This window comes from Prionailurus viverrinus, chromosome X (genome assembly GCF_022837055.1).
Source record: "Prionailurus viverrinus isolate Anna chromosome X, UM_Priviv_1.0, whole genome shotgun sequence".
NCBI classification, from domain to species: Eukaryota; Metazoa; Chordata; class Mammalia; order Carnivora; family Felidae; genus Prionailurus; species Prionailurus viverrinus.
The window spans coordinates 56,122,020-56,148,076 of record NC_062579.1 but is presented as its reverse complement, the minus strand read 5'-3'; the positions used below and the strand labels follow the sequence as shown (position 1 = coordinate 56,148,076).

Below are 26,057 nucleotides of genomic sequence, written 5' to 3'. Positions count from 1 at the left end.
GAATTGGTTGATGACACAAAGATCATAATCTCTATACAGGCATATACATCTATCATATGGAGGTTAAAACTGAATTTGTGACACATGCTAAAACTTTGCAATATTTTATCAATAATTCATAATTCTGTATTAAATCAGGAAGCACATCCTTGTACTACTATTCTAGTTTATGTGCTCACAAGTTGTTTGTTACATATTACCTTTCTCAACTAGGTGGTGAATTTCTTCAGGACATAAATGCTATCTTATATTCCCTCCATTATGTCCTAAGCATATGGCAGGTACTCAAATATTTGGCTATTTGTGTTTCCCCATTCATTCTCTGGATTAATGAACAAATAAATGGAGAATGATCCTGGAAGCAGTCTAGTAGAAAGTACTTAAAAGGTACAATCCAGGTTGGTGGATGGATGAATTGACAATTGTAGAATCTAAGTGCTAGGTTTACAGGTGTTTATACAATTCTTTTAATTCCTCTGTACATATGAAATAAAATGTTGCAATTCCTCTGTACAATAATAAAATGTTGCAGGAAGGTAATCAGTGGGGGGGGGGGGGAGTCTAGCCCAGCTGTAACATTAATTTGCTGGATCTATGAATAGCACCTCTGGGTCACCTCTACAAAAAAATCAGCCTAGAATTCCTGCTTCTCACACCAGGATATAGGTGTACCATTAGAGGTATGCAGAAACATGGTGCATTTTAAAATTTACTACAACTATGGGGACAATATTAATTAAAATTCAAATGAATTTTTTAAAAATGCAAGCCTTCAAAATTATTTTGTTTAAAAGCAACCACCAAAATTTTCTTTTGCTCTTCTCTCTAGAGTTAAATACTCCTAGGCTAGAAGCATCATTTCGGGGAGTAAGGCACAATGAAAAAGCAGCCTTTGGAGTCCAACAAACCTGAACTTGAATCCCTGCTGTTACATACTAGCTTTGTGATCCTGTCCAAGATCTTGTTTCTTAAGAAAGGTGAAATACACATCTAGTATGTAAAATGTAAAATGCCCTGCAGACTTTTGAAATCTCATGTTTACCTCTGCTCACTCCCAAAACTCCATTAAAATGACAGGAAAGAAAAAGGAAGGGAAAGTTACAAGGATAATACATGAATCAGAATGTCATTAGAATCACTTCTCAGCCTTTTTGCTAAGATCAAGTGCAGAATGTCATTAGATTTTAAGCAATGACAATGAAGCAAAGCCTTGAAATCTGGGAAACTGATATGTACACTGATTCTACATATAGCCAAACAGGCAAGTATTAGGGGTTGAATAAAGACATTTTCAGACATAAAAGGTCTCAAAAACTCTGAGTCCCAGGTACTCCTCAGGAAGCTAGTAGAGTTCTGTGTTTCACAAAAAGAGTCAAGCAAGAAAAAAGGGGGAAAAGGAATCCAGGAAAAGGGAGGCCCAACACAGGAGGTAAAAGGAATCCCCAACAGGGTTACCCCAAAGGGATTTCTTCTAGAAAAAGAAATCCCAGAGCAACAGCTATATAGCAAACCTAGAAGGCAGCCAGGGTAAACTGGAGTGGAAGCAGAGGACTCCAGGAGGAATATCGCTAATAAAAATGAACAGACTTGTCTCACATGTTTGAATACACTGGGTATGAATCAGTGATAGGTACATAGAAAAAAAGTAAACTTTCAAAACTTATTAACCCCAAATAAAATAAAAAGGTACATTATATAATCATACCACATGACATACCTCAGCTGTGAATACTATTTATAATCACAATGTAGACTACTGATGTAATCTAGGATTATAACAAAACTATACTGGGCAAATTAAGAAGGGAAGTATATGTGGAACAGAGGCTATAAGAATGCTAAATCTTCCCATGGCATGGCATTAATACATATCGTTTCGTAAAAATCAAGAGATTAATAATATTAAGTATGTTACAGAAACATGGAGGTAAGTACCAGAAAAAAGCTAAGTGTTGAAAGCAGTCATCTCTGGGGGATGGAAATCACAAATGGGAGGAATGGGCTGAAGCCTATTTTGTTGTCATAAGCCTTGACGTTTTTAAATTATGGTCATGTGTAACAGATAAAATAAAATCTAAAATAAAGCACCAGGGTGCCTGGGTGGCTCAGTCAGTTAGGTGTCTGACTCCTGATTTCAGCTCAGGTCATGATCTCACTGAGACCAAACCCCACATCAGGCTCTGCACTGGGCATGGAGCCTGCTTAAGATTCTCTCCCTCTCCCTTTGCCCCTCCCCGCCCATTCACTGTCTTTAAAACACAAACAAAAAAAAAATAAAAAAATAAACCACCTATCACATTATCTGCCATAAAGTAGGGATTCAATAAAATAAGTACACATTTATGGGGCACCTAGGTGGCTCACTCAGTTAAGCATCCAACTTTGGCTCAGGTCATGATCTCACGGTTCATGAGTTTGAGACCCGCATCAGGCTCTCTGCTGTCAGCTCAGAGCCTGCTTCAGATCCTCTTTCCCCCTTTCACTCTTCCCTTCCCCGAGTCTCCCAAAAATAAACATTTTTTAAAAGTACACATTTATCTAATCTCCCCTACCCCCCCACCACTGCTGCCCCGTCTCTTGCATTCACAATGTAGCTGATTTGATCTCTTCCCTCAAGATTCTGTTCTCAACCTAGCAAAGTATGACAGGAAAAAAGTAATCCCATTTCAGTGGATACTTTTATTATTTATTGAATAGATCACCAACTTTGTCTCCCTACCTACCATTAGAATATCATCTTATTTCCGTTCTGAGCAGTGAAACAATGACAAAGCTAATCAGAATAAGCTACTTCAAAAAGAGAAGCTAACACAGCTCATTTTCTTTTAACAGGCAAAATATAAATATATGCAATCTAGAATGCACAATGGTTTAGTCACTAAGAAATTCAAATGGTATCTTGAAGAATGTAGGCAAATCCAGGGTGCAGTAAAGAAGAGCTGAGATGCCGTGCAACTGTTTTAAGGGTTCCTGGCGTTACATCTCTTAGCCACTAGCTGAATCTTGACATGGGGGAAGATTTTAGCTAATGCCAAGTAGAGATGCAACAAGGGCTAAGTTGACTTAGGGGCTGTGCACAGGAACCAAAAGGCAGGAAAGTACTAAACACTGCTGAGAGCATCCACCCCAGGAAGGATTTTACCTGTTTTTGAGAAAGCACACACACACAGACAGCATTACTATAGGACCATGAAGCCAGATATGCCTCCTATCTTCCCAACATGTCCCAATAACATGTCTGCTCTTCCTTAGGATAGATCTATGACCAAGAGTTGGTTAACTTTACATTTTGGATCCCAGGTCTACTAGAGTGTAACCTCTCTGGAATAAGTCTTCCTCTCTGCCCCTCCCAACCCAAAATGGATGCTAGGAGCCTTATTTGAAGTTCCTCCATTTGTACTGTCCAGCTAATAATGAACAGTAATGACAACACTACCTACTAGCTCCACTCCATTTTACCCACTTCTCACCACATAACCCCCCACCTTCCCCCAAACAAGCCTAGGAACAGAAGAATCTCACCTTCCAGGAGCTCTAAACTGGCACCACCCCCAGTGCTCACATGGCTGACTTTATCCTCTGTGTTCCATTTGGCACAGCAAGTGGCAGTGTCTCCACCACCTGTTGAATGAAAGCCAAGTTAAAAGAAAAGAAAAAAAATAAAAAGTATTGGCACCAAACTATAAGGCAGTATGCTCGTAAGCCTAAAAGGTAGCTGACGAACCCCCAACTCCATCTCATTAAGATGTTCTTCCATGGATTATACACACCCAGTCAGCTCTCAAGATTCAACTGGCAGCAAGAAGCTCACTAAAATTTAATCATTTCCCTTCTACTTCCTGCTGATCAGAATTCAGTCAGATCACACTGGCATTAACTTTGTAGAGGATCCTGTACCTATGATGGTGATGCAGCCCCTGGAAGTGGCTTTCACCACCTCATCCATGAGGGCTTTGGTTCCTTGGGCAAAAGCTTCCCATTCAAATACGCCCACAGGGCCATTCCACACAATCTGCTTAGCCCGAGCGACTGCCTCAGCATACTTCTTGCTGCTCTCAGGACCACAATCCAAGCCCTAGGAGGCAGAATTAAAGATGAGTTATCAAGAAAAGCTACTTACAGAAGTAAATACCACCTCCAACAAGACCTGAACTCAAGGCAGAACACTAGAGTTTCTTGTAGAACCAAAAGATACCCTTCAGTCTTTAAAATGATAAACCTGCTCGTGCCCTTTATGGAAGATCAAATGGAAGGGAAAACCTCAGGTTATTTGATTAAAAAAAAAAAACATTCTTAACCACACTATTTATGACTATGAAGAACTAAATCAGTAGTTTTCAACCAGGGTCAATTCTGCCCACCCCCAGGGGCCATGTAGCAATGTATGAAGACATTTGGTTGTCACAACTTGGGAAGAAGGGGGAGATTCTACTGACATCTAGCGAGCAAAAGTCAGGGATGCTGCTCAACATCCTGCAATGTGCAGGACAGCTCCCACAACGAAAACTACCTGAGATGTCAATAGTGCCAAGGTAGAGAAATACTGATCCAGATTCAATGGTTCTCAAACTTTGGCATGCATTGGAATCACAAGGAGGGCTTGTTCCAGCAAAAATTGCTGGTCCCAACTCCCAGAATTTCTGATTCAGTAAATCGGGGGTAGGGCTCTGAAACTTGCATTTTTTTTTAACAAGTTCCAAAATGTTGCTGATGCTGCTATTCTTGGAACCACACTTTGAGAAACAATGAAATAAATAATATCCACATGCTTAACAAAAGGAAAATGAGTAAGCAAACTAGTTTGTCAACATATGATTTTATACAGCTATTAAAATGATAATATGTGGAGGAGTGCCTGGGTGGCTCAGTTGGTTGAGCATCCAACTCTTGATTTTGGCTCAGCAGTTATAATCCCCGGGTTATGGGATCAAGCCCCAAGTCCAGCCATGGGCTAAGTGTGGAGCCTGCTTAAGATTCTCTTTTTCTCTCCCTCTGCCCCTCTCCCCTGTTCACACTCTCTCTAAAAAATGATATGTACAGGGGCGCCTGGGTGGCGCAGTCGGTTAAGCGTCCGACTTCAGCCAGGTCACAATCTCGCGGTCTGTGAGTTCGAGCCCCGCGTCGGGCTCTGGGCTGATGGCTCAGAGCCTGGAGCCTGTTTCCGATACTGTGTCTCCCTCTCTCTCTGCCCCTCCCCCGTTCATGCTCTGTCTCTCTCTGTCCCAAAAATAAATAAACGTTGAAAAAAAAAAATTAAAAAAAAAATGATATGTACAGAACACTACAATCAACTATTTAGTCTTTAATGTACACATACCTTTTTTCCTCTTTATAATCAGTATAATTCTATCTTAATGTTTTCATATAAGATTTTTATATAGGTTTCTAAGTAACAACATAATCCAGAACAGTCCAAATCATGACAGTACATAGCACCATCCCCAGCACATAGTCAAGTACTTAATAAACCTTAAATAAACGAGGAAACAAAACATGGTTTTGCCCCCACATTACTGATGAAGACAGCAGCAATCATACCATTGCTTTTTCCCCCCATGGATTCTCTCTTGAGGAGGGGCTCACTGCTACACTTGGAGCCCTCTCTGACAGAGATTTCCTGTAGAGCTTCTTTTAAAATGTTTGCTAGTCGGTTGAATGAATGAGTGAAGAAGTGAGTGATTGTATGAATGAACAAATGAATGAAATCAAAATGTTTTTGTTCACTCATATTACCGACCACCCAAGTGACTCACCATCCAGCCAGCAGGTATGCCAGAGGCCACAGTGGCTTGCCCAGTCTTGGCATTCTCATCAAACTTTTCAGCAGTGACAAAGTCAACAGGCAAAGTAATTTTCACACCATTCTTCTCAGCTTTGGACATCAGATCTTTGACGATCTTGGCTCCCTCTTCATCAAACAGAGAAGTGCCAATCTATACACAGGAGCCAAGATGAAGATCAGCCTCTACACTAAGAACATGATTACCTCACAAAGCATAGGAATAAGATACAATATAATATAAAGAAACAATTCCAGGACAAAAGAAAAACAACTTTCAAAATAAATAAAAATGGAAGTTTTGTTAGGGCTCATGTCAGAAGCTGGTTTGCTTTTTAAATTTACATAACCTGCTATTTCTCACGGAGAGCGATTTCACATCCATTTAGCATTGGTTTCCTACCTCCATGTTGTTGAGCACCTTAAGGAAGGTAAAAGCCATTCCACCACCAATAATCATCTCATTGACTTTGTCCAGCATATTATTGATCAGCTGGATCTTGTCTGCAACTTTAGCTCTAGAAGGGAAAGCAAGAACATCACCAAAAGAACAGATGGACTAAGGAAGTGATATTAAATAGTGCCTGAGTTTTTATACCAAGGCATAGGAACAAGGAAATGTCCTCCAAGTGACAAAATTATTGGCTAACTACTCTGGAAAATAGTATGGAGGTTCCTCAAAAAGTTAAAAATAGAACTACCCTACAACCCAGCAGCAATTGCACTACTAGGTATTTACCCAAAGAATACAAAAGTACTAATTTGAAGGGATCCATTCACCCCGATGTTTATAGCAGCATTATCAACAATAGCCAAATTAAGGAAAGAGCCCAACGTCCATGGACTGATGAATGGATAAAGATGTGGTATATACATACAATGGAATATTACTCAGCCATAAAAAAATGAAATCTTGCCATTTGTAATGATGTGGATGGAACTAGAAAGTATCATGCTAAGCAAAATAAGTAAGTCAGAGAAAGACAAATACCATACGGTTTCACTCGTGTGGAATTTAAGAAACAAAACAGATGAATATGGGGGAAGAAAAAAGAGAGGCAAACCAAAAAACAGACTCTTAACTACAGAGAAGAAACTGAGGGTTGCTGGAGGGGGGAGGTATGTGGGGAGAATGGGTTATATGGGTGATGGGTATTAAGGAGGGCACTTGTGATGAGCTCTAGGTGTTCTATATAAGTGATGAATCACTAAATTCTACACTTGAAACTAATATTACAGTGTATGTTAACTAACTGGAATTTAAATAAAAACTTGGAAGAAGAAAAAGAGTATTGGCTAACTTTGCCCTATGTTTCTTCAACCCAAAAGGCCAATCTATTTCTAAGAAAACTTCTACAACATAAAGGACTTAGAATACCTACTATTGGGGCGCCTGGGTAGCTCAGTCGGTTGAGCATCTGACAGTTGAGTTTGGCTCAGTTCATGATCTCAGTCTTGGGATCGAGCCCCACATCAGGCTTTATGCTGGGCCTGGGTATGAACCCTGCTTAAGCTTCTCTATCCCTCTGCCCCTCCCCCATTCACACTCTGGCAGAACGAGAAAAGAAAAGAAAAGAAAAGAAAAGAAAAGAAAAGAAAACAAAACAAAACAAAACAAAAGAAAACAAAAGAAAAGAAAACAAAAGAAAAGAAAACAAAAGACGAAAGAAAAAAGAAAAAGACCTACTGTCCAAAGAAACCATGAGACCCAAACAGGTCTAGTTTGCCTTCTCTCCACAAAAACCAGAAGTCAAGACAGCTAATTATACTTCAGCAAGACTGCTAACTGTGGGATCCCTGAGCCCACTCAAAACTGTCCCAACCCTACAGAAGGGATCAGATCATATCCCAAACAACTATATACCAAGCAAAAACAGGTATCCACACTCTTAGATCTATGTTCAGTTGCTGGGACATGTGGTTTATGGCATTTATGATTCCACTGGACCACTTAACTCAACACATCTATCAAGCACCTTCTCTGTGCCAAACAGTGTTCTAGGTCTTTGAGAAATATCAGTGGGCAAAAACCAAAGACCTCTACACCTTCAGAGCTTCTAGTATAAGTAAATAAGACAATAAATACAGACATACCTTTCAGCTCCCTGAGAGAGACAAAAAACCTAAACATAAACACTCCTATATATGTAAATTCCATTGAAACAAACAAGAGATCCCCTTGGGCCTGTTTCCCTCTTCATTCAATAAACAAGATGATGTCTACCCTGTGAAAGGCCCTATGCTACGATTTGTGAGAGGGAGGTTCAAAACAATAGTGACATGGGGTACTGAATGGCAAGAAACTGTTTATCTCCCTTGTAAAGATTGGTCACCACCAAGGGTTAAACATGGATTAACTACTATCCCCACACACAGAGCAAGAGCACAAGAGAGAGAACATAAATAAGAGGGAGAAAAGGAAAGAGACTCAATCTCTTCTGAAGAATGTGGGATGGATAATGCTACAGCTCAAGTGCCCAGCTTCTTCAACAAATCAATGGAATGAAAACAATAAGGAAAAGGATACTACTACAGAATAAAATATGCCTAACAACCAAACTCAAGGCATGGACTTCATCTGGATCCTTATTCAACCAAACCAACTGTAAAAAGATAATTTTTGAGATGACAAAGAACTTCTGAATACAAACTTGATATTAGATGACAGTAAGAAAACTGTTAAATTGTATTAAGTATAACATAGTGGTTACTGAAAAAGAAATCTCCTGATCAGTTATGAGATACATACTGAGCTATTAAGTGAAATTATATGTCTAAGATTTGCTTGAAAATGCTGTACTCCTGACAAAAATGTCAGTAATTGTTGAAGCAAGGTATTAGGTACCTGGGGGCTGATTATACTGTTCTCTCAACTTCTGTACATGTTTGGTGCTTCCACAATGTTTTTTAAAATGTAAAATTTCCCCCAAACTGCGAATGGTCTAAGACTACACTGGAAGAAAGGTGGCAAAAAAAGACCCTCCACATCAACTTTCCCCAAAACAGTGATTTCAGGGTCAGCCTAAAACCTAATCATAACAACTAGGTGGCACTCATTCCCATATTACAGGACTACAGAAGGATGAAGAAAAGCAGCTCAAATCCTAATCTCTAGAGCAGCAAAGATAAGAGTGTGACCTTTATAACTCAGTGCACAAGAGGGGCAATACTTCTAGGACACAGATGACAACCTGTACCCACCTGAATTATTTTTAGGACCCTGAAACTGGGCTCATGAAGCCTGAAGAGCAACTATGCTACCTGAAATTGACACCGAACTCCAGAGTCAGCTTTCATAGGAAAATGCTGAGTGTGTTCAATCCCATGGAAAAAAGAAAACATGCTCACAGAAGGGTCAGTGGCATCCAGCCATAACAAGGGTGCTACCTAGATAGCCATGCCAAGTGACAGGAAGTTATCTTATCCAAGCAGTACACTAGGTCCCTGTGCCCACTCTATCACCTAAAATCTATCTTCCTAGCCTCTTAACCCTTGCAATTCTAAAATTTCTACTTCTAACTAAGCCATTAGAATATCATTATCTATGTGGTACCTTTCCCCATAGGGGAAAATATGAAAAGGTATATAATTAGGGGAAATGAGTTCCAAAGGATAAATTAAATACATATGAGGAGATTTTATGGTTATTCTTGCCATACTATATGTATGTGAAAGGCTCAAAGGCTTCAAAAATAGTAAGATGAGCAACTATGGTAAATTTTTCCCATTCTTCCCTCCAAAACCACTTGCTCTCCTTCTGGGCCCTGTTTTGTCCCAGGAGGCTGACCTGCATGGACTGCATCAAGGGGCTCTCTGGCTTCCAGTTGGATTGCAGCCAACTGGAAGTGGGAGAGGAAACATCAGAAGACTGAAGGGAGATGAGAGTATTTATTTCCCTGGCTATCCCAATGTCCCCTGACCAAGGCTACAGTTTCCATCAGAGGGCCCTCTCTACACAACTACCCTCTCTGGATTCTGATAACCACTTCTCTTTGTCCCTTCAGGCCTAGGGACTGTGATGGCTGTTTCTAGCCCCAGATTACTATACTGTCCTTTTGGGGTTTCCCTGAACCCTACCTATACCGTGGTAGATAGATAGTCCCTTTATTAAATTCTCCTCAGTTACCCACTTTGATTGTGCTTTCTGACCAAAAACCACCCAAGTCATGGCCTACTATCAGGCAAATATACTATTTAAAACATGATCTCAGAAAGGTTCTTGATACCCGCCCAGAATGGCCAGGAAGGGTCGCTCTGGGCTCTCCAAGGCCTTGGCAAAGTAGTTCAGCTCCTTCTTCATCAAGAAACCTCCAGCCTTCTGTGGCAGATTGACTCCCACCATGGAGCTAGAAAAGAACAGAGATATTTAAATTTTGGTCAATCCCTTACCAATTCTCCCAATTCTAGAGGCCATCTCCTTATCGTTGAAATACATTCACAGTTTTCAACCTTAAACTGCAATAAAAACACATAAGGTTTTTGATTAATAGAGCAGTGCCAAAGGGAGCAAGTAAAAAGCAATGACCTTAAGTAGAATTTAAGATACCCAATTAATAGTCTTCAAGTCAAGGGTTTAACCATAATAAGCAAATCAGCCAATTGGTGACAACAGGAGAAAATTCTTCAATTGCTTCCTAATAACAGCATAAGACCCTGATCTTATAGGGGCACTTGGGTGGCTCAGTCGGTTAAGCGTTCAACTTCGGCTCAGCTCATGATCTCATAGTTCATGGGTTCAAGCCAAGCTCTGCGTTGACAGCTCAGAGCCTGGAGCCTGCTTCGGATTCTGTATCTCCCTCTCTCTCTCTCTCTGCCCCTCCCCCACTTGTGCTCACCCTCTCAAAAATAAATAAATAAACAACTTTAAAAGACTGTGATCTTACAATTTTAACACAGGGAGGACTCTACCTGAAATATCCTAAGAGCAACCTCTTCCTAAAACTTGACAAAAAGCTCCATAATTCTCAACATGTTTCACTTTTATTTCCTCAATAAAATAAGAACCAAGGATATTCAACAAGGACCACAGTCTAGGGGCACCTGTGTAGCTCAGTCAGTTGGGTATCTGAATTCGGCTCAGGTCATGATCTCACAGTTTGTGAGTTCAAGCCCAGCTTCGGGCTCTGTGCTGCTAGTTCAGAGCCCAGAGCCTGTTTCAGATTCTGTGTCTCTGTCTCTCTCTGCCCGTCCCCTACTTGTGCTGTCTCTCTTTCTCTCTCTCTCAAAATTAAATAAACATTTAAAAATTTTTAAAAAAAGAACCACACTCTAATTGGAAGCTCCAATTAGAGGCTGAAAGGATCATGTTCTATATAATACATCACTCACAGAAATCTCCAAAAACAACCCAGAACTTGGGCTATTCCAGTAAAGAGAAGATTACTGTTGCTAGTTCAACATCAAACAAGACTTAGTACCTGTGGGCTCGGTGAGCAGTGCCAAAAGCATCATTGACATAGACATCTCCTAGCTTGGAAAGTGAAGCTCGGAAGGCTTCTATTTTGGCTGGCTCAGCTTTAACCTGCAACAACAAAAATACAAAAACAAACAGAAAATGTTGATTGCTCCTAAGACAACTATAAAAGCATTTCATACCAAGAGTCCTTTTGAACATCTCTAAAGACCCAGAGTTGGTGGGACAGCAATTTTCACAACAAGCAATAGGATATATTTCTTTTTCCAAATACTCCAGGTCTTTTGGTCACTTCTACATTCTGGTCTCCATCATCTTGCCTCAAATTGAAAACTTAAGATTCCTGAACCATGGCTTAACTTCTAGTCACACAAAGCTAATCACATCCCACTGACCTCTCCCCAACTCCTAGGACAAGATTCTGATTATCTTTCCCTTTCCTTAGCTTGACTCATATCCTCATTTTAACATATCCTTGTAAAAGTCAGGATTATACTTGACTCAGGCTTCTAGATGCCACGGCCTTTTTGCAAAGGGAGAGGCCCTCACACATATTCTTCATGAGCCTGGGACAGAGAAGGCAGGTGGACACATGGCAACAGAAAAGGACCTCAGAAATATTTTATATATATTAAAAGGCTGTATTTTATAGAATCTTCCCTAGAAGTTAGGCATCTAAGAAAACAAGAAATACACTTCTACCAAAAAGAGAAGCAAAATTAGAAGTAAAACATGGCTTTGAAATGTCACCTCGGCACCATGGGTGGCTCAGTCGTTAAGCATCTGACTTCAGCTCAAGTCACGATCTCATGATTTGTGAGTTCGAGCCCTGTATCAGGTGAGCCCTGCTTCTCTCTCTTTCTCTCTCTCTCTCCCTTCCTCCCTTCCTCTCCCTCTCTGCCCATCGCTCACTTACACCCTCTCTCTCTCTCAAAAAAAAGTCTCACTTTTGAGAGAGACATTTTTAAGAGAAAGGGGAATCCAGGGATCCCACCACCCAAAAAAAAGGGACATAAAGCAGGATGGAAGGATGGACAAAGATCTCCAGAAAGAGACCAAGAAAAATGCACGGGGGGACATGGCACTGAAGAATATACAGCACAGATGTTTATTTTAGTCACTGCCAATCCCACTCCCCTGTGTTTCAAAGTGAAGGAGGCTACACAAAGAACAGGGGCTTTCCTCTAATGACCCAAAGAATGCAGGGGCCCTAAATGCTAAAATTAAAGACTGCAGAACCCACATAATCTTTCTAGAATGGAATATCACCTGCCCTTGGTGACTGGAAGATTATTCGTGTAGTAATGAAAACACTGCCCAAATGGCAGGACACCTGGGTTCTAGGCCCAACTCTAACACTAATTCACTGTGAAAACCTTTGGCAAGTTGATCTCTGACCCCGACATCTTCTCATCTATTAAAGACATGATAACCCCTTTAAGAACTGTTTAAGGAAAAGGGGGGCAAATTGAAGCTCTTCATGAAAAAAAGGCACTATAGAAATTAACAATATTCAGAACCCATTTCTCATTTTTGATCTGCCAATAAATAAAATGTTCCTAAAAGACCAATGTGGGTACACTGGAAGAAGGAAAACTCTTATGTCCCTGCTTTGTTGTTGTTTTTATCTATTTTCAACTTACTACTGGGTCTTGAAATTTCGAGCATCAAAGCCACTGGACACTTGACACTAATGTGTGTTTAAATGCAAAGTTAACTAAAAATGTTATAGGCTAGCACAGTTAGTTCATCACTCCCTGAATAACAGGTTTTCCCTCTATTTGCTACCACCTCTAAGTCCCAGAGTCTGTGCAAGTGATTCTCACTCTAAAAGGGCACCAAATTTGAGGTCAGCATTTGACTCCTACTACTGTACCAAGACCATGCCCAAGGCAGGATAAGGCCTGAGTTGCTAAGAAAAGAAACTGCTTGAAAGCTGGTACTCCAATAACCTTAAGAAACACCAGAGGGGTGTCTGGGTGGCTCAGTCAGTTGAGCGTCCAACTTTGGCTCAGGTCATGATCTCACATTCATGGGTTCCAGCCCCGCATCAGATTCTGTGCAAACAGCTCAAAGCCTGGAGCCTGCTTTGGATTCTGTGTCTCCCTCTCTGTCCCTCCCCTGCTCGCACTCTGTCTCTCTCAAAAAATAAAAATAAATAAAATGTTAAAAAAATTTTAAAAAGAAACACCAGAAGTACAACAGGAGATTGAGATACTAGCCTCAAAGAATCTTGTTCCCCAAGACACTAAACACCTTAAGAGTGGAAAGTTCTAAAGGATGACTTCAGCTTCTCTTCTACCAATAGGCAAATTCTAAATCATCTTCAAAGAGCCAGCTTATAATTTAATATTTGAATTATGGTTGTCAGGTCATAGTAATCTATCTTGTGGATTATCTACAGTTGCTCTTTTTTTGTTTGTTTTGGGTGGTTTTTAACTATAGTCGTTTTTGCACAACACCAGAGTTGAGTAGCTCCAACAGGATCATATACAGTCATGACTGTACAGCTTACAAAGCCTTATCGTCTGGCCCTTTATAGAAAAAGTTTGCTGATCTAAAGGACTACGCTAGATATAAAGCCCAGCAACAGCACCACTGCCTCTAACTTTAGTAAAATGAGTGCCTTTCTGAGACTTAAATTTCTTTATGAAATGATGATAATACCTGTACTTACTTATCTTTTTTTTTTTTTAATTTTTTTTTCAACGTTTATTTATTTTTGGGACAGAGAGAGACAGAGCATGAACGAGGGAGGGGCAGAGAGAGAGGGAGACACAGAATCAGAAACAGGCTCCAGGCTCTGAGCCATCAGCCCAGAGCCTGACGCGGGGCTCGAACTCAAGGACCACGAGATCGTGACCTGGCTGAAGTCGGACGCTTAACCGACTGCGCCACCCAGGCGCCCCTGTACTTACTTATCTTAAAGAGAATTTAAAAAAATGGTTTACACTGCATAAAAAAAAATGCCTTAAATCCAAGGCACTGTCATCATGAACATCATTTACCCAATTTACAACAAATTTTCCCAAATAGTCCCTTTCCACTTGACTTAGGAAAGTACTTTTTCTGCTCACATAATTTTTTTATAAGAAAATCCCAATTATATCACATTTAATTTATGGTTTTAAGAGTATCAACCTCAACCATTAAGTTAATTCCCCTTCTAAAGAAGAATATTCATTGTCCTTCCATAACACATTAGGGCCTATTGCTTAAAAAAAACTGTCCCAGTCTTAAAAGAATCTAATACTGGCTCTGTTGGAGGAACACCTGGTAGAGCATGGACACCCACCCCCTCAACTGCCTGTGAATGTCTGCTCTCAGCACTTGGGAATCATAGCCCAAGTAGGATTATCACATAATGTCAGATTTCTCATGTCATCATAGGCCAAGTGGGTACCAAAGGAACAATTGCAAAAGCATGTCCACTGAATACTCATACCCAAGTATAGCCGATATTCTATTCCTTGACGTAGGTGGTGGTTACACAGGCGTGTGTACTCTGTGGTAATTCATCAAGCTATGCATTTATGTGTGTGTATATATGTATATATATATATACATATACATATACATATATAGGTGTGTGTTAAACTTCAATAAAAAGGTGTGTAAGGAAAAAATAAACATGAACTACCTCTATTCTTCAGTCTTCTACAGACTCAGCCCTCCTCACCCCCAGTAATGTCAAAGTCCCAGGTCCTACCTTATTCCCAGAAGCATCTTTTCCCTTCCCTTCTTCTTCCACATGAAAGCGAAGGTTCTCCAACAGGATGACAGACCCAGCAGCTGGGTCAGCACAAGCTTTCTCCACTTCTGGGCCCACACAGTCCTTTAAGAATAAAACATCCCTGGGGAGAGCACAAGATGGAGACACTTGAGCAGTCTGAAAGAAAGAGTAACAACATGCTTCACAACATCTCCTGTCAGAGTCCACCAGCTCCAGACCCTGGCACTTACTTGCCAAGCAGAGATTTGAGTTCTACCGCAACTGGCTCCAAAGAGTACTTGTCAGGCATGGGGACACCATCAGGCCGGCCCAGATGGCTCATAAGAACAACGGACTTGGCTCCATTGTCCAAGCAGAATTTGATGCTTGGGATGGCAGCCTTGATTCTGTAACCAAAAAGAGACAGGCAGTAGAGCAAGGTTACTCCTATGAATTAGTGGGAACTATTTTATTTATGGTCTCATAAAATATAAAGCCCTTTTTCTTCTCTTAAATTCCTTCAAATCTGTTGGCAACTCAGTGATGGTCCTCATGTTCATGTTCAGGGAAAGAAATCAATTATGATGCTAACCTTCCACCTAGGATTGTTCCATCTGATCCTGTTTTGCCCCTTAGGCAGAAAAGATTTAATATAGCAGGCCTGAGGCTGCTATCTTTAGAAAGACTTGCTTGCAAAGTTGGCCCCTGGCCAGTGTCTGAGAACCTGGCTTTCAAAGTGGTCCCTTGGTTCTCTGACATGGGCTGTTCACTGCTCCTAGAGTGTACAAACTAGGTGATTTATGCTGAACACCTGCTTTCCTCTAAGAGTCTGGAAAATTGTTGGTTGTTAGGCAGTGGGCACTCATATGACCAGCTCCCAATAAAAATCTTGGGGGCTGAGTCTCTAATGGGCTTTTCTGGGCAGAAACAACACATACAACTACTGCATTTTCCACTGCTGGAGGGAAAGAGCACCGGAAGCCCCTGCATGGATTTCTCCAGATTTTATCTGTCTTTTCCCCTTGCTGATCTTGTCATGCATCCTTTCACTATAATAATAAACCTTAGCAGTGAGAACTATATGCTAAGCTTGTGAGTCCTTTTAGTGAATCACCAAATATGTGGGTGGTCTTAGGGACCCCTAAAACATCCCTTTTATGTGACTGAGAAGAAATCTAAAATTCCCAAATCTTGGGGCACCTGGGTGGCTCAGTCAGTTAAGTGTCTGACTTTGGCTCAGGTCATGATCTTGCAGTTCGGGAGTTCAAGCTTCGCATCAGACTCTGTGATGACAGCTGGGAGCCTGGAGCCTGCTTTGGATTCTGTGCTGTGTCTCCCTCTCTCTCTGCCCCTCCCCTGCTCACGCTCTCTCTCTCTCTTTCAAAAATAAATAAACATTTTTTTTAATTAAAAAAAATAAATAAATAAAATAAAATTCCCAAATCTTAGCACCATTAAAAGAAATTTGAGGAAAATTTAAAAATATGTAGTAACTTCTTGAGGGCACCTGTTGGGATGAGCACTGGGTGTTGTACAGAAACCAATTTGACAATAAATTTCATATTAAAAAATAAATAAATAAATAAATAACAATAAAAATAAAAATACGTAGTAACTTCTTTGCACTCATTACAGATCCTAAGGCACTTTTTTTTGTAGGAAAAAATACATTACATAGAACATAGTTTAAATAATGTATCACATTATCTATAGTTTAACCAAAAAGTTATTAAACTCCCTTTAAACATGTCAAATTTTTTTTAAAGATTTAATACAAGCTTTACATTTTTGCCAGTCTTTCAGAAATTAAAATTGATAATGAATAAAATCATTCATTTATTCAACAAATATTTATTGAATTCTTCTTATACCAGTTACCTTTCCAGATTCTGAGAATACAACAGTGAATAAAAACAGTCTCTGCTCTCACTGAAGTGAAATTCTAATGGAGAGACAATAAATATATGTATATATATAAAGTATATATGTATATACATGTATATACATAATATATATATGTATATATTATATATATATATGTGTGTGTATATATATATAAATATGTGTATGTGTGTGCATCAGGTGGTAATAAGAGCTGCGTAAAAAATAAAGGTAGGGAGACAATGATTGGGGAATAGTGGTGGAGGGGATATTAGATAGGGTGCCCAGGGAAAGTCTCTGATAAGGTGACATTGCAGCAGAGAATGGAATAAAAAGCCAAGTTATGCTTCTAAAATAGATTATGCTATTTGACATATGTAAAAACTCACTAATACCAAATAAAGAAGAAACCTTCATTAGGCACAAAGTTTGCCCAAAAAAACAAATTAATCTTCAAGGGTATCCCTTATTGGCAAGTTCTATTATTTCTAATGCTTCAGTTTGTGAACTCAACGCATTTTCTGAAAATGAAAAAATGTACTCAGACATGTTTATCTGCCTTTTATTCATAAAATACCTTGATAAGCTTGTTTCCTATCTTTTCTGTGTGCTGCAGAAAATGAAAATCAAGAAAGGTCAGAGCTGCCTTGTATAAAACAAAGACCTTCCACTATGGCGCAGCAGGGATGTACTTGGTAGAACGCCAGACTCTACTCTGGGGCCAATATCTGAAAATGTTTTGGGTCTAGACCTGTACTGTCTAATAGGTAGCCATTAGCCTCATGTGCCTCTTAAATACTAGAGATGCAACTAGTCCAGATTGAGATAGTGCTATTAAAATACATGTTGCATCTTGGAGACTTACTACCAAAAATGTTCACTGTCCCTTTAATTTTTTATTGATTACATATTGAGATCATTATTTTGGACTTACTGGATTAAATAAAATATGTTATTTAAAATTAAGTTCACCTGTTTCTTTTTACATTTTTAATGGGGCAATTGGAAAACTTTATATCTGGCTCAGATTTCTATTAGACAACACTGCTCTAGATCATTGGAAAACACCTTTCCAGCTCAAACCCTTCATTTAAAATTAAAAATTACTTTAAAAAAAGGGGGGGATGCCTGGGTGGCTCAGTTGGTCAAACATCCAACTCTTGATTTCTGCTCAGGTCATGCTCTCACAGTTCGCGGGATGAAGCCCAGTGTTGGGCTCTGTGCTGTCAGCATGGAGTCTGCTTAGGATTCTCTCTCTCTCCCTCCCTCCCTCCCTCCCTCTCCCTCTCTCTCCCTCTCTCTCTCTCTCTGCCTCTCCTGCATTCACAAGGTCTCACTCTCCCTCAAAATAAATAAAAACATTAAGAACAATACTATCATATAAAATTTCTGCTCCTGATTTTGGAGCCAGGATATTTAGAACAGCCTAAACTAACTGAAAATATTACTTCGGAAGTCTTTTCCTTTACATCAAAATTCTCAAAAACTGATTGTATCTGGGCCATGTGGAAAAATACACGTAAGCTTAAATGTTACTAGTATTAAAAAATCATCTTGCACTGTTCTTTATTTTCCAAGGGAAGCCAAGTAACCTTCGACTTTTGTTATTTTTTAAAAATGCATAACCCCAAATCCTTCAAATTTTCAAAACATGGGGAGATTAAAAAAGTCACTTTCTTAAGATGACTTATCCCAATTTTTACATTTTTATAATAAAACAGACCAGAGAGTGGGTTTGTGGAAAGCCAAGAATATATGGCTTAAGTTACCATAGTTCTACAATAAGAAAAGAAAACCATTTCATCTTATTTAGCCATGGACACACACACACATTTTAAACCAAGCTCAAGGTTTAGCAGAGACCTTACCTCTGGTTGTTTGTTATCTGGTTGTTCTTCATTGGAACATTGAAGTCCACTCTAAAAAAGAAACAAAATTTCAGGTTTAGAGCCATGATCCATTCGATTTGTTGTTCCCTCAAAGATTAGGAGAGGCACTTTTAGTGAACCAGTTAAATAAGGTGGGAGTTCAAAATCCACCTTCAAAATAATGTGCCATTAGAAGTCAAGACAGTGGTTAGCCATGGAGAAGAAGATGGGAGTAGGGCCTGTGATAAGACACCAGAGGGTGCTTCTGGGGTTACAGTGTATTTCTTGACCAGGGTGATTAAACAAATGTGTTCGTTTTGTGATAAGCCTTTGAGCTTATGATTTGTGTCCTTTTAAGTATATATCTCATACTCTAAAAAAGGAATTTTTAAAAATAAAAATCAAACCTAACTGAAATCACAGAAACTAGCCCTGAAGTCCTGGGAAGCTAAAACCAGTTCCATCTAAAAAGATTTTTATGTGGACCTAGCATGATAGTAGCTAATAATAAATGGCAGCTGGATAGGTAAGGGGTAATTAAGGAATACATCTTGATTCCGATTCCTTTGGTATTATTTCTGGGTCCTAGTGAAGGTAACTAACATCACTAAAAAGAAAAAAGTAACTGGAAAAATAAAACACATCAATTGAGTATCATTCTTTTTGGAGAAAGCCTGGGGCCTTGTGACCAGAAAAAACTCAGTGTTGAAGACCGAGTTCACAGGATTCTTCAAGCAAAACACACAATAAAAATAAGATACCTTCTTTCAAAAAACCTGATAGGAGAGGGTGGAACATGTGACCCTGCCTACCTGACAAATAGGCAATTGGAAGAGAAGTGATCAAGATGGCACAAGCAAATAATTTCTCTCCTTTGTCACCCAACAGATTACTGCTTTACCATTCATTTTTTAAGAACCAATAATTCCTCCCCTCTTCTTCTGAACTCCTTGGAACGTCAGCCTAATTCAATCTGACTGAAAACAACTACATGGGATAGCTGATTGTAGGGTCTAAGTGTTGCCTGCAAAATCTTCCTTAAATTTCTTTCTCACCTACAGAAGAAGAATGATAGTATCTACCTCTTGGTTATTGTGAGAATTACATGAGTTAGTGATCTGTAAAGGGCTTAGAAGAGTACCTGGTACATGGTAAGTGGTATACAAATGGCAGCTATTATTATGTATGTTAATGTTTCTCCAACCATTACAAAAACAGCTAGCAGGTCACACACTGCAGGGAAGGTATGACCTAGTGGAGAAGACCGCTGCCAGGCTTGAGGCCTGGCAGACAATGACAAAATCCTAGACCTATTAAGAAGACCACCAATTTCCTATATCCCCTAGGACAGTACTCTGATCTACATCATTGAAGAGCAGCCTTTCCAAAGGTGGGTTGAAGGAATAATTCTATGTTCAAACATTTTAATTAAAAGTCTTCAAAAATAAAAGCAGTATGCCTCTGCTCAGAAATACACTCTACTCAGTTTCGGGCTACTTGATTATGATTCCAAGCATCTTCTCTAAATATCCTGAACAAGGCCCCTGCCAGCCTTAAAGTACATTCCAAAGAAGACAGAGTATCCCATTGCCTGTGTCATTTTCCTTCTTACAGGCTCCCAGAAAGGCCTGTGGTCAAAAGCACTAATGGCAACAGGCTGAGCCCTAAGCCAACCTTTGCAGTGCTCCCTATTCCCTCCCTTACAGGGAGGAAATTCTTTGGGCAGAAAAACTCAAGAATCTGTGTCATCTATCCAAGCTGCCATGGCATACCTTACTGATGAGAACTGGACTTCTCCCTTCTCATTGCCTGTGGATTACCTCCTTTCATCATCTCCTAGAATCTCAACAACAGCTCTGCTTTTAGCTTCTTTCTGAGGACTCCACCACAGAAATTACTCTTGCCTACACATTCCACTTCTTCTATGTAAAATCGGCAGCCCTTCCATTTCCACTTCCCTGAAACACTCCTGAACTTAGCCTCAGGCGTGAACTCAGATATCACTACGCAGCTATCAGAATGGCTGAAATAAAAAACAGTAACACCAAATGCTGGTGAGGATGCAGAAAAACTTATCACTCATACACTGCTGATGGGAATGTACAATAGTGTGCTTGCTTTGGAAACCTTCCTGGGAACTCCTCAAAAGGTTAGGCATATGACCCAGTGATTCCACTCCTAGGTGTTTACCCAAGAGAAATGACAGCCTATGTCCACACCAAGCAAGACTTGTGCATGAATATTCAATGTTCACAGCAGCTTTATTTGTAATAGGCCCAAACTGAAAAAAAGCCAGATGTCCTTCAAGGGGTGAATGGCTAAACAAACTGTGCAACATCCATACCATAAAATACTACTCAGCAATATAAAGAATGAACTACTGATACATGCAACAACTTGGATAAATAGAGGGTATTAAGCTGAGTGAAAAAAAAAAAGCCAATACCAAAAGGTTATATACTGTGTGATTCCACTTATGTAACATTTTTGAAATGATAAAATTTTAGGGACAGGGAACAGATCAGTAGTTACCAGGTGTTGGAATGGAGGGAGTGGGGGGAAGGTGCACGACTCTGAAGGGGTAGAATGAAGGAGGGCTTGGTGGTGATCAAACAAAACAGTTTTGTAATTTGACTGTGGTAGGAGTTACACACAACCTTTGTGTGATAACACAGCAAAGAACTATATACTTTATTCCAATATCAACCTCCTACTTTTGATATTGTACCAGAATTTTGTAAGATGTATCCACTGGGGGAAATTGGGTGAACAAAGACTTCTCTGTACTATTTTTGCAACCTTCTGTGAATCTGTAAGTATTTAAAAATAAAATGTCAAAAATACTGATTTAGAGTAAGATATCAAGTCTCTAACACCTGCAATTTCAGGGCTCCAGGCCCATTAAAAGCTCTCAAGAGTACCATGCCCACTCTTGCTTCACTGGAAATACCCTCTGACTGGAAAATTGGAGTATTATGAGCATCTTAAAGACTTTTTCTCTGCTCAGTTTTTCCTCTCCATTTCTTTTTCCACTACATCAAAGCTGTTGCTTAACAAGTTACAACAGGTTCAAGAAACACAGGTTTAAAACAAAACAGGGGTGGAGGGAGCAGGTAAAAGGGAAGTGCTTCACAAGTCAGCAAAGGAGTAAGACTGGCAATCTTTGATAGGAAGAAAGGAAGTGACATTGCAAAAATAAGCAGGAAGTTTACTCAAAAGGCTATAGAGTCAACTGGAGACCAAAAAAATGGAGGTGGAACCTGATAATTACCCAGTCAGGTTTCTGGCTATTCCCCAACAAATCAGTCAGTTTCCCTGGGCAATTCAAAGCAGGAGCCAGAAGACTCAGCAAACATCAGAGTTTTCTTTTGCAGGACAAAGAGAGGAGGCAAGGGAAGCCACACTCAGGAGGCCCCATTTCTGAATCACTGCCAGCAACCACCACATAAACGCACTGAAACAAGAAGAAATTTGAGCTGACAAGGCATAGCTGGCCTAGGCTCTTCCAAAAAGTAGTCCTACAAAATGTGACTCCATTCAAAAGAGATACATTAATAGGGAACAAAGTAACTTCTTGTCCTCAGGCCAAATAATTAGAATTTATCCAGAGTACAGGGGGAAGAATATGGATTGCAACCTTCACAGACAGTCTTTAACCTGTCCTTGTTTACAATGGTGAGTATTCAGAGGATGTGGCTGACAGCCAGAGACCCAAATTCTAGTCCTAGCTCTGCCACCAATTTGCTAGTTCAGTGACCTTGGACAGGTAATTTTCCATCAGCAAAACAAGACTAGCCAATCATTTCAAGGCTCAGGGTTAATCTGTGTTAAGTGAAACTTTGAGTCCTTGAACAGCAAGTTATTTCATGTTGGGTCTGGAGGGAGAAAAGATAAGCACCTCCTAAAGTCTCACTCTCCAACAGCCCAGTTAATTCCTCAAACCAGTTTCCCTGAGGAGAGAAAATAAAGCCTAAGACTGCAATTGCAGGAAGGTGACCAGCAAGCATGACGCCCCACCCCTTGTCTTCCAGCTGGTGTATGTTATCTCGAAAGGTCAGCCTTGAGCCCAGTGAAGATGAGAGGCAATAATTAAAACCTAAGATCCGGTTGCATGCCAACATCCACTTGGCCAATTTTTATAGAATCTATCCCTTTCCTTAAGATCATCAGAAGGGTAGAAAGGGCCCATTTTTAATACCAGGATGGCTTTGATTCCTACTTTGTCCAGAGTGCTAATGCCTAGATCATTGGGGAAAATGTGGATGCCAGGTGTTTTTCGTGGCCCTAAGATATTGAGTTTTTCTATTTCCACAACAAGACAGAGAAGGCCACTTGCAAACTAATAGTGGCCACAATGAAATTAGAGAAAAAGGGAGAGCTGCATCAACTTTTACGGTGCCCAGAGTTCTGAAATTCATAGTGCCCTCCTATATTTAAGCCTAGGGTAAAGGGAGATTCCCTACTGCCTAATGTGTCTGTTAATATCCAAAAGATGCCCTCACTTGAACCAGCCCAAATTGGGAAAGGGGCTGGATCACACCATTCACATGCCTGTCCATCAATCAACCACTTCCCAAAAAGGACAAGACTGCACAACGCTATCAATGCAAGCCCTGTGACTCCCAAAATGCACCATCCTTGGATCCTATCAAGGTATATCAACAGTCAAGTCCAGCAGTTACATTCCTAACTGTCCTCCTGCACTTTGCTCCTGGCATGCAAATATACCGTAGGTTACAAAAAGGATAAACGCAAAAGTTCCATGCACCATACAATTTGGGCATACAAGGGAGAAGCCATGTTGGTTAAGTGACCAGGGTGCCACATGTGCAGAGTAAAAGACCCCTAAGTGCCTGGGTAGCCATCATCACTTCTAATATCCTGTTTCTCTAGCCACCTGTGAGGTGAGGTTGGAAAAAAAGAATGAGCAACCACACCCTGCTCTACCATCACCCAGCATGTGTCACAATTCTGATGTAAACCCCATGCATGGCCTGTAGTCCAACGGTGGCATGTAGAGACGCCTGTTACATAAGCTCTGTAGGGCCTCCTTCTGTGCACCCCACCCCACTCCACCCTCCCATCCCCAATGCTTTAGGGGGTGCTACTCCTGAACATCTAAATAACCTCTTCAGGGAAATTTTTCCTTTTGTGCAGTGACCTTTGGATTGTGGGCCTTTTCTTATTTATCTGGGATGGTCTAGGGCGGTGGGGGAAGGGAAACTAACCAAATGACCTTTCAAGGTCCCCTTCTTGGGGCCTAGGGATTTGCAGGCTAAGCATTACGTCTCACCTCGCCGGCTGGGGGCTGGAGGCGATGGAACCTCATCTCAGGAATAGGAAGGAGGGCAAAATGGGTCCCGGAATTGAGCTCTTCCTCGGCGGAGCCACCTCCAAAGGGCAAAAACGGCTCCCTTTCTCGGGTGGGGCAAGAGATTAGAAATCGTAAAAGTGGAGCAAAGCCTCAGCCACAATGGTGGACAGCCTCACTCTGCAGGGCTAGAACCCACGGGGCCGAGCCAAGGACTAAAGCAACTTTGGGCAGCCAAGGAAGCAAGTTGGCTGTGGCCAGAGACGCGGCAGCAGAGCCCTTGAGGGAGCATGAGCAGATGTGCAGAATTACCTCATGATGACCCGCTTCGCCTTCACGTTCAGCTTGTCCAGAGTCAGCTTATTAGAAAGCGACATCTTGGCAATTCAACGGCAGCAAGGCTGAAGGCTTAAACAGCGGAGAAGAAAGCGGCCGACGTACGTTCTAGTAGCGTGCGGAATGCAGAGAGCGGCTCAGGCCACACCGCCCCGCCTACCAGCCCTCCCTTTCCCCTCCCGCGCGCTGCGCATAGCAGCCACTATTGGCCGAGGCTAGAAGGCGCCGACGCCCTGCCATTGCTCTGAGGCGCTGTCCGTCTGCGAGGACACTGGTGGGACGTGCGGTTTTAATTTGTCACGTCCAGCACGCAGCAGGCCGCTGGAGACCTTTGTGATTTGAGGGCGGGAGCAGGAGAGGGCGCCGCGCGGTCGGCAGCGGGAGGAAAGAGTAGTGTGTGGTGCTCCAGGCGGACGTGGCGAAAGTAACAGGCTCAAGGCCTCCGCCCGGGCCCTGCAGCTGCTCCACCCGGAGCAACTGCAGCGCCTAGCAAACCCCAGACAGCCCGGGGAAAAGCGCCGCCCCCCACCCCACGGAATTCTTGGCAGCCCTACCAGGATAGATGCAAAGGGCACTTCCTTTTGGAAAACTAATCTGGTTTCCTGGCTGCCTAAAACGGAATTCTAAGTAAGGCTGCTGATTGACCTTAATAATTGAGACCTCTCAGAATTCGGGAATGGCCTAGGTCCCCCGAGCTTCCCCTTTTTTATAATTAAAAATGCAATGTCTTTGTTCCGGTTTTGACACAATTAATGCTAATGGCAAATAGATAGCATTTTTCATATATTAACGAATAATGGTCACAAAACTCGGAAGTAGGTATTGCCTTCCTCATTTTACAGATGAAGTAAATGATGCAGAAGGAGGTTTAGTAACTTTCCTAGGGTTTCAGATCTTGCAAGTAGTGGATTCAAACCTAGGCAGTCCAGACTTAGAGTCCATATCTCTGAATAGGGAGAGGGTTAACATTAGGCAGGGAGAGATGAAGGACCTTCAGGGAGGTAGGAAGCAGCACAAGTGGGAGGCTGAAGAAGCAGCAGCAGAGAATGGTTTAAAAAAAAAATAAGGGTAAGATGAATGTATTCGGGACCTGTCTGGGCTAAGTGCTATGCGTGGAGTCTGACAAACTTCATGATAAGGTCCCGATTAAAAAGGCAGGGGCAAAAATCTTCAGCGGCTACCCGATTGTGACCCCTCTCACCCTGGAGAGCTTTATACTTTCCCTCAGTAAACCTTATCGTTTTGCTCACTTTTGTTCTGGAGATTCATTCTTCGACTCCGTGAGACAAAGACTAGCGTCTCTCCCACCCTCCTGTAACATAATGATACTGTAATACAGACACCATTGCTGGGAAATAGGTACTCCATGTCCAACATGCTTGCAGAATTGGCTGGATTTGTAAACAGAAAGAGTTAGGGGTCCTGGGGAAAAGAAAGACCAGATGTAGTGATGCCTACAGACTGGGCCAGAGGACCCAGAAGGACTCCTGCAGGACCGGCCATGAGAATCCTTAGCTTTGGGCAGGATAGAAATCAAACGCCCGCCAGCCCAGCTGGAAGTGAGAGCAGAGTTCATCAAAGATAAAAAGCAGATACAGTCGAAACATCTGGGAGACTTGGAAAAGAAAGTAGCGTGACTCTCATCTTTGTTCTTTTTCGGTTCCTGGGGGGTTTCATTGAGGGTGATTGTCTGCTGTACGTGTCCCCCTCAGACATCCAGGAAGCAAGAACCGGTTAGAACAAAGACCGGGGTCCAG

General features: G+C 41.2%; 1 protein-coding gene across 1 annotated transcript; it reads right to left on the bottom strand.

Annotated features, from left to right (window-relative positions):
- Positions 1 to 2,659: 2,659 nt before the first annotated feature.
- On the bottom strand, positions 2,660 to 24,439 carry PGK1 (phosphoglycerate kinase 1). The gene is made up of 11 exons (XM_047844556.1): positions 24,277 to 24,439; positions 18,654 to 18,704; positions 15,156 to 15,311; positions 14,902 to 15,046; positions 11,197 to 11,300; positions 10,006 to 10,125; positions 6,183 to 6,297; positions 5,754 to 5,933; positions 3,898 to 4,075; positions 3,523 to 3,621; positions 2,660 to 3,142 (listed from the first exon to the last, which is right to left on the bottom strand). The coding sequence occupies exons 1-11, from the start codon at positions 24,339 to 24,341 to the stop codon at positions 3,102 to 3,104; spliced, it is 1,254 nt and encodes a 417-aa protein (XP_047700512.1). The 5' UTR covers positions 24,342 to 24,439; the 3' UTR covers positions 2,660 to 3,101.
- Positions 24,440 to 26,057: the final 1,618 nt, after the last annotated feature.

What these genes read in the sequence shown, in the direction of transcription:
- PGK1 (XM_047844556.1), bottom strand. Translation starts at nt 24,341, where the DNA reads ATGTCGCTTTCTAATAAGCTGACTCTGGACAAGCTGAACGTGAAGGCG. An exon ending in AAGATGCTTCTGGGAATAAG is followed by an intron (nt 11,301 to 14,901) that starts GTAGGACCTGGG and finishes TTGTTGTTGCAG; the next exon opens with GTTAAAGCTGAGCCAGCCAA. An exon ending in CAGTTTAGAGCTCCTGGAAG is followed by an intron (nt 3,143 to 3,522) that starts GTGAGATTCTTC and finishes TCTCAAAAACAG; the next exon opens with GTAAAATCCTTCCTGGGGTG.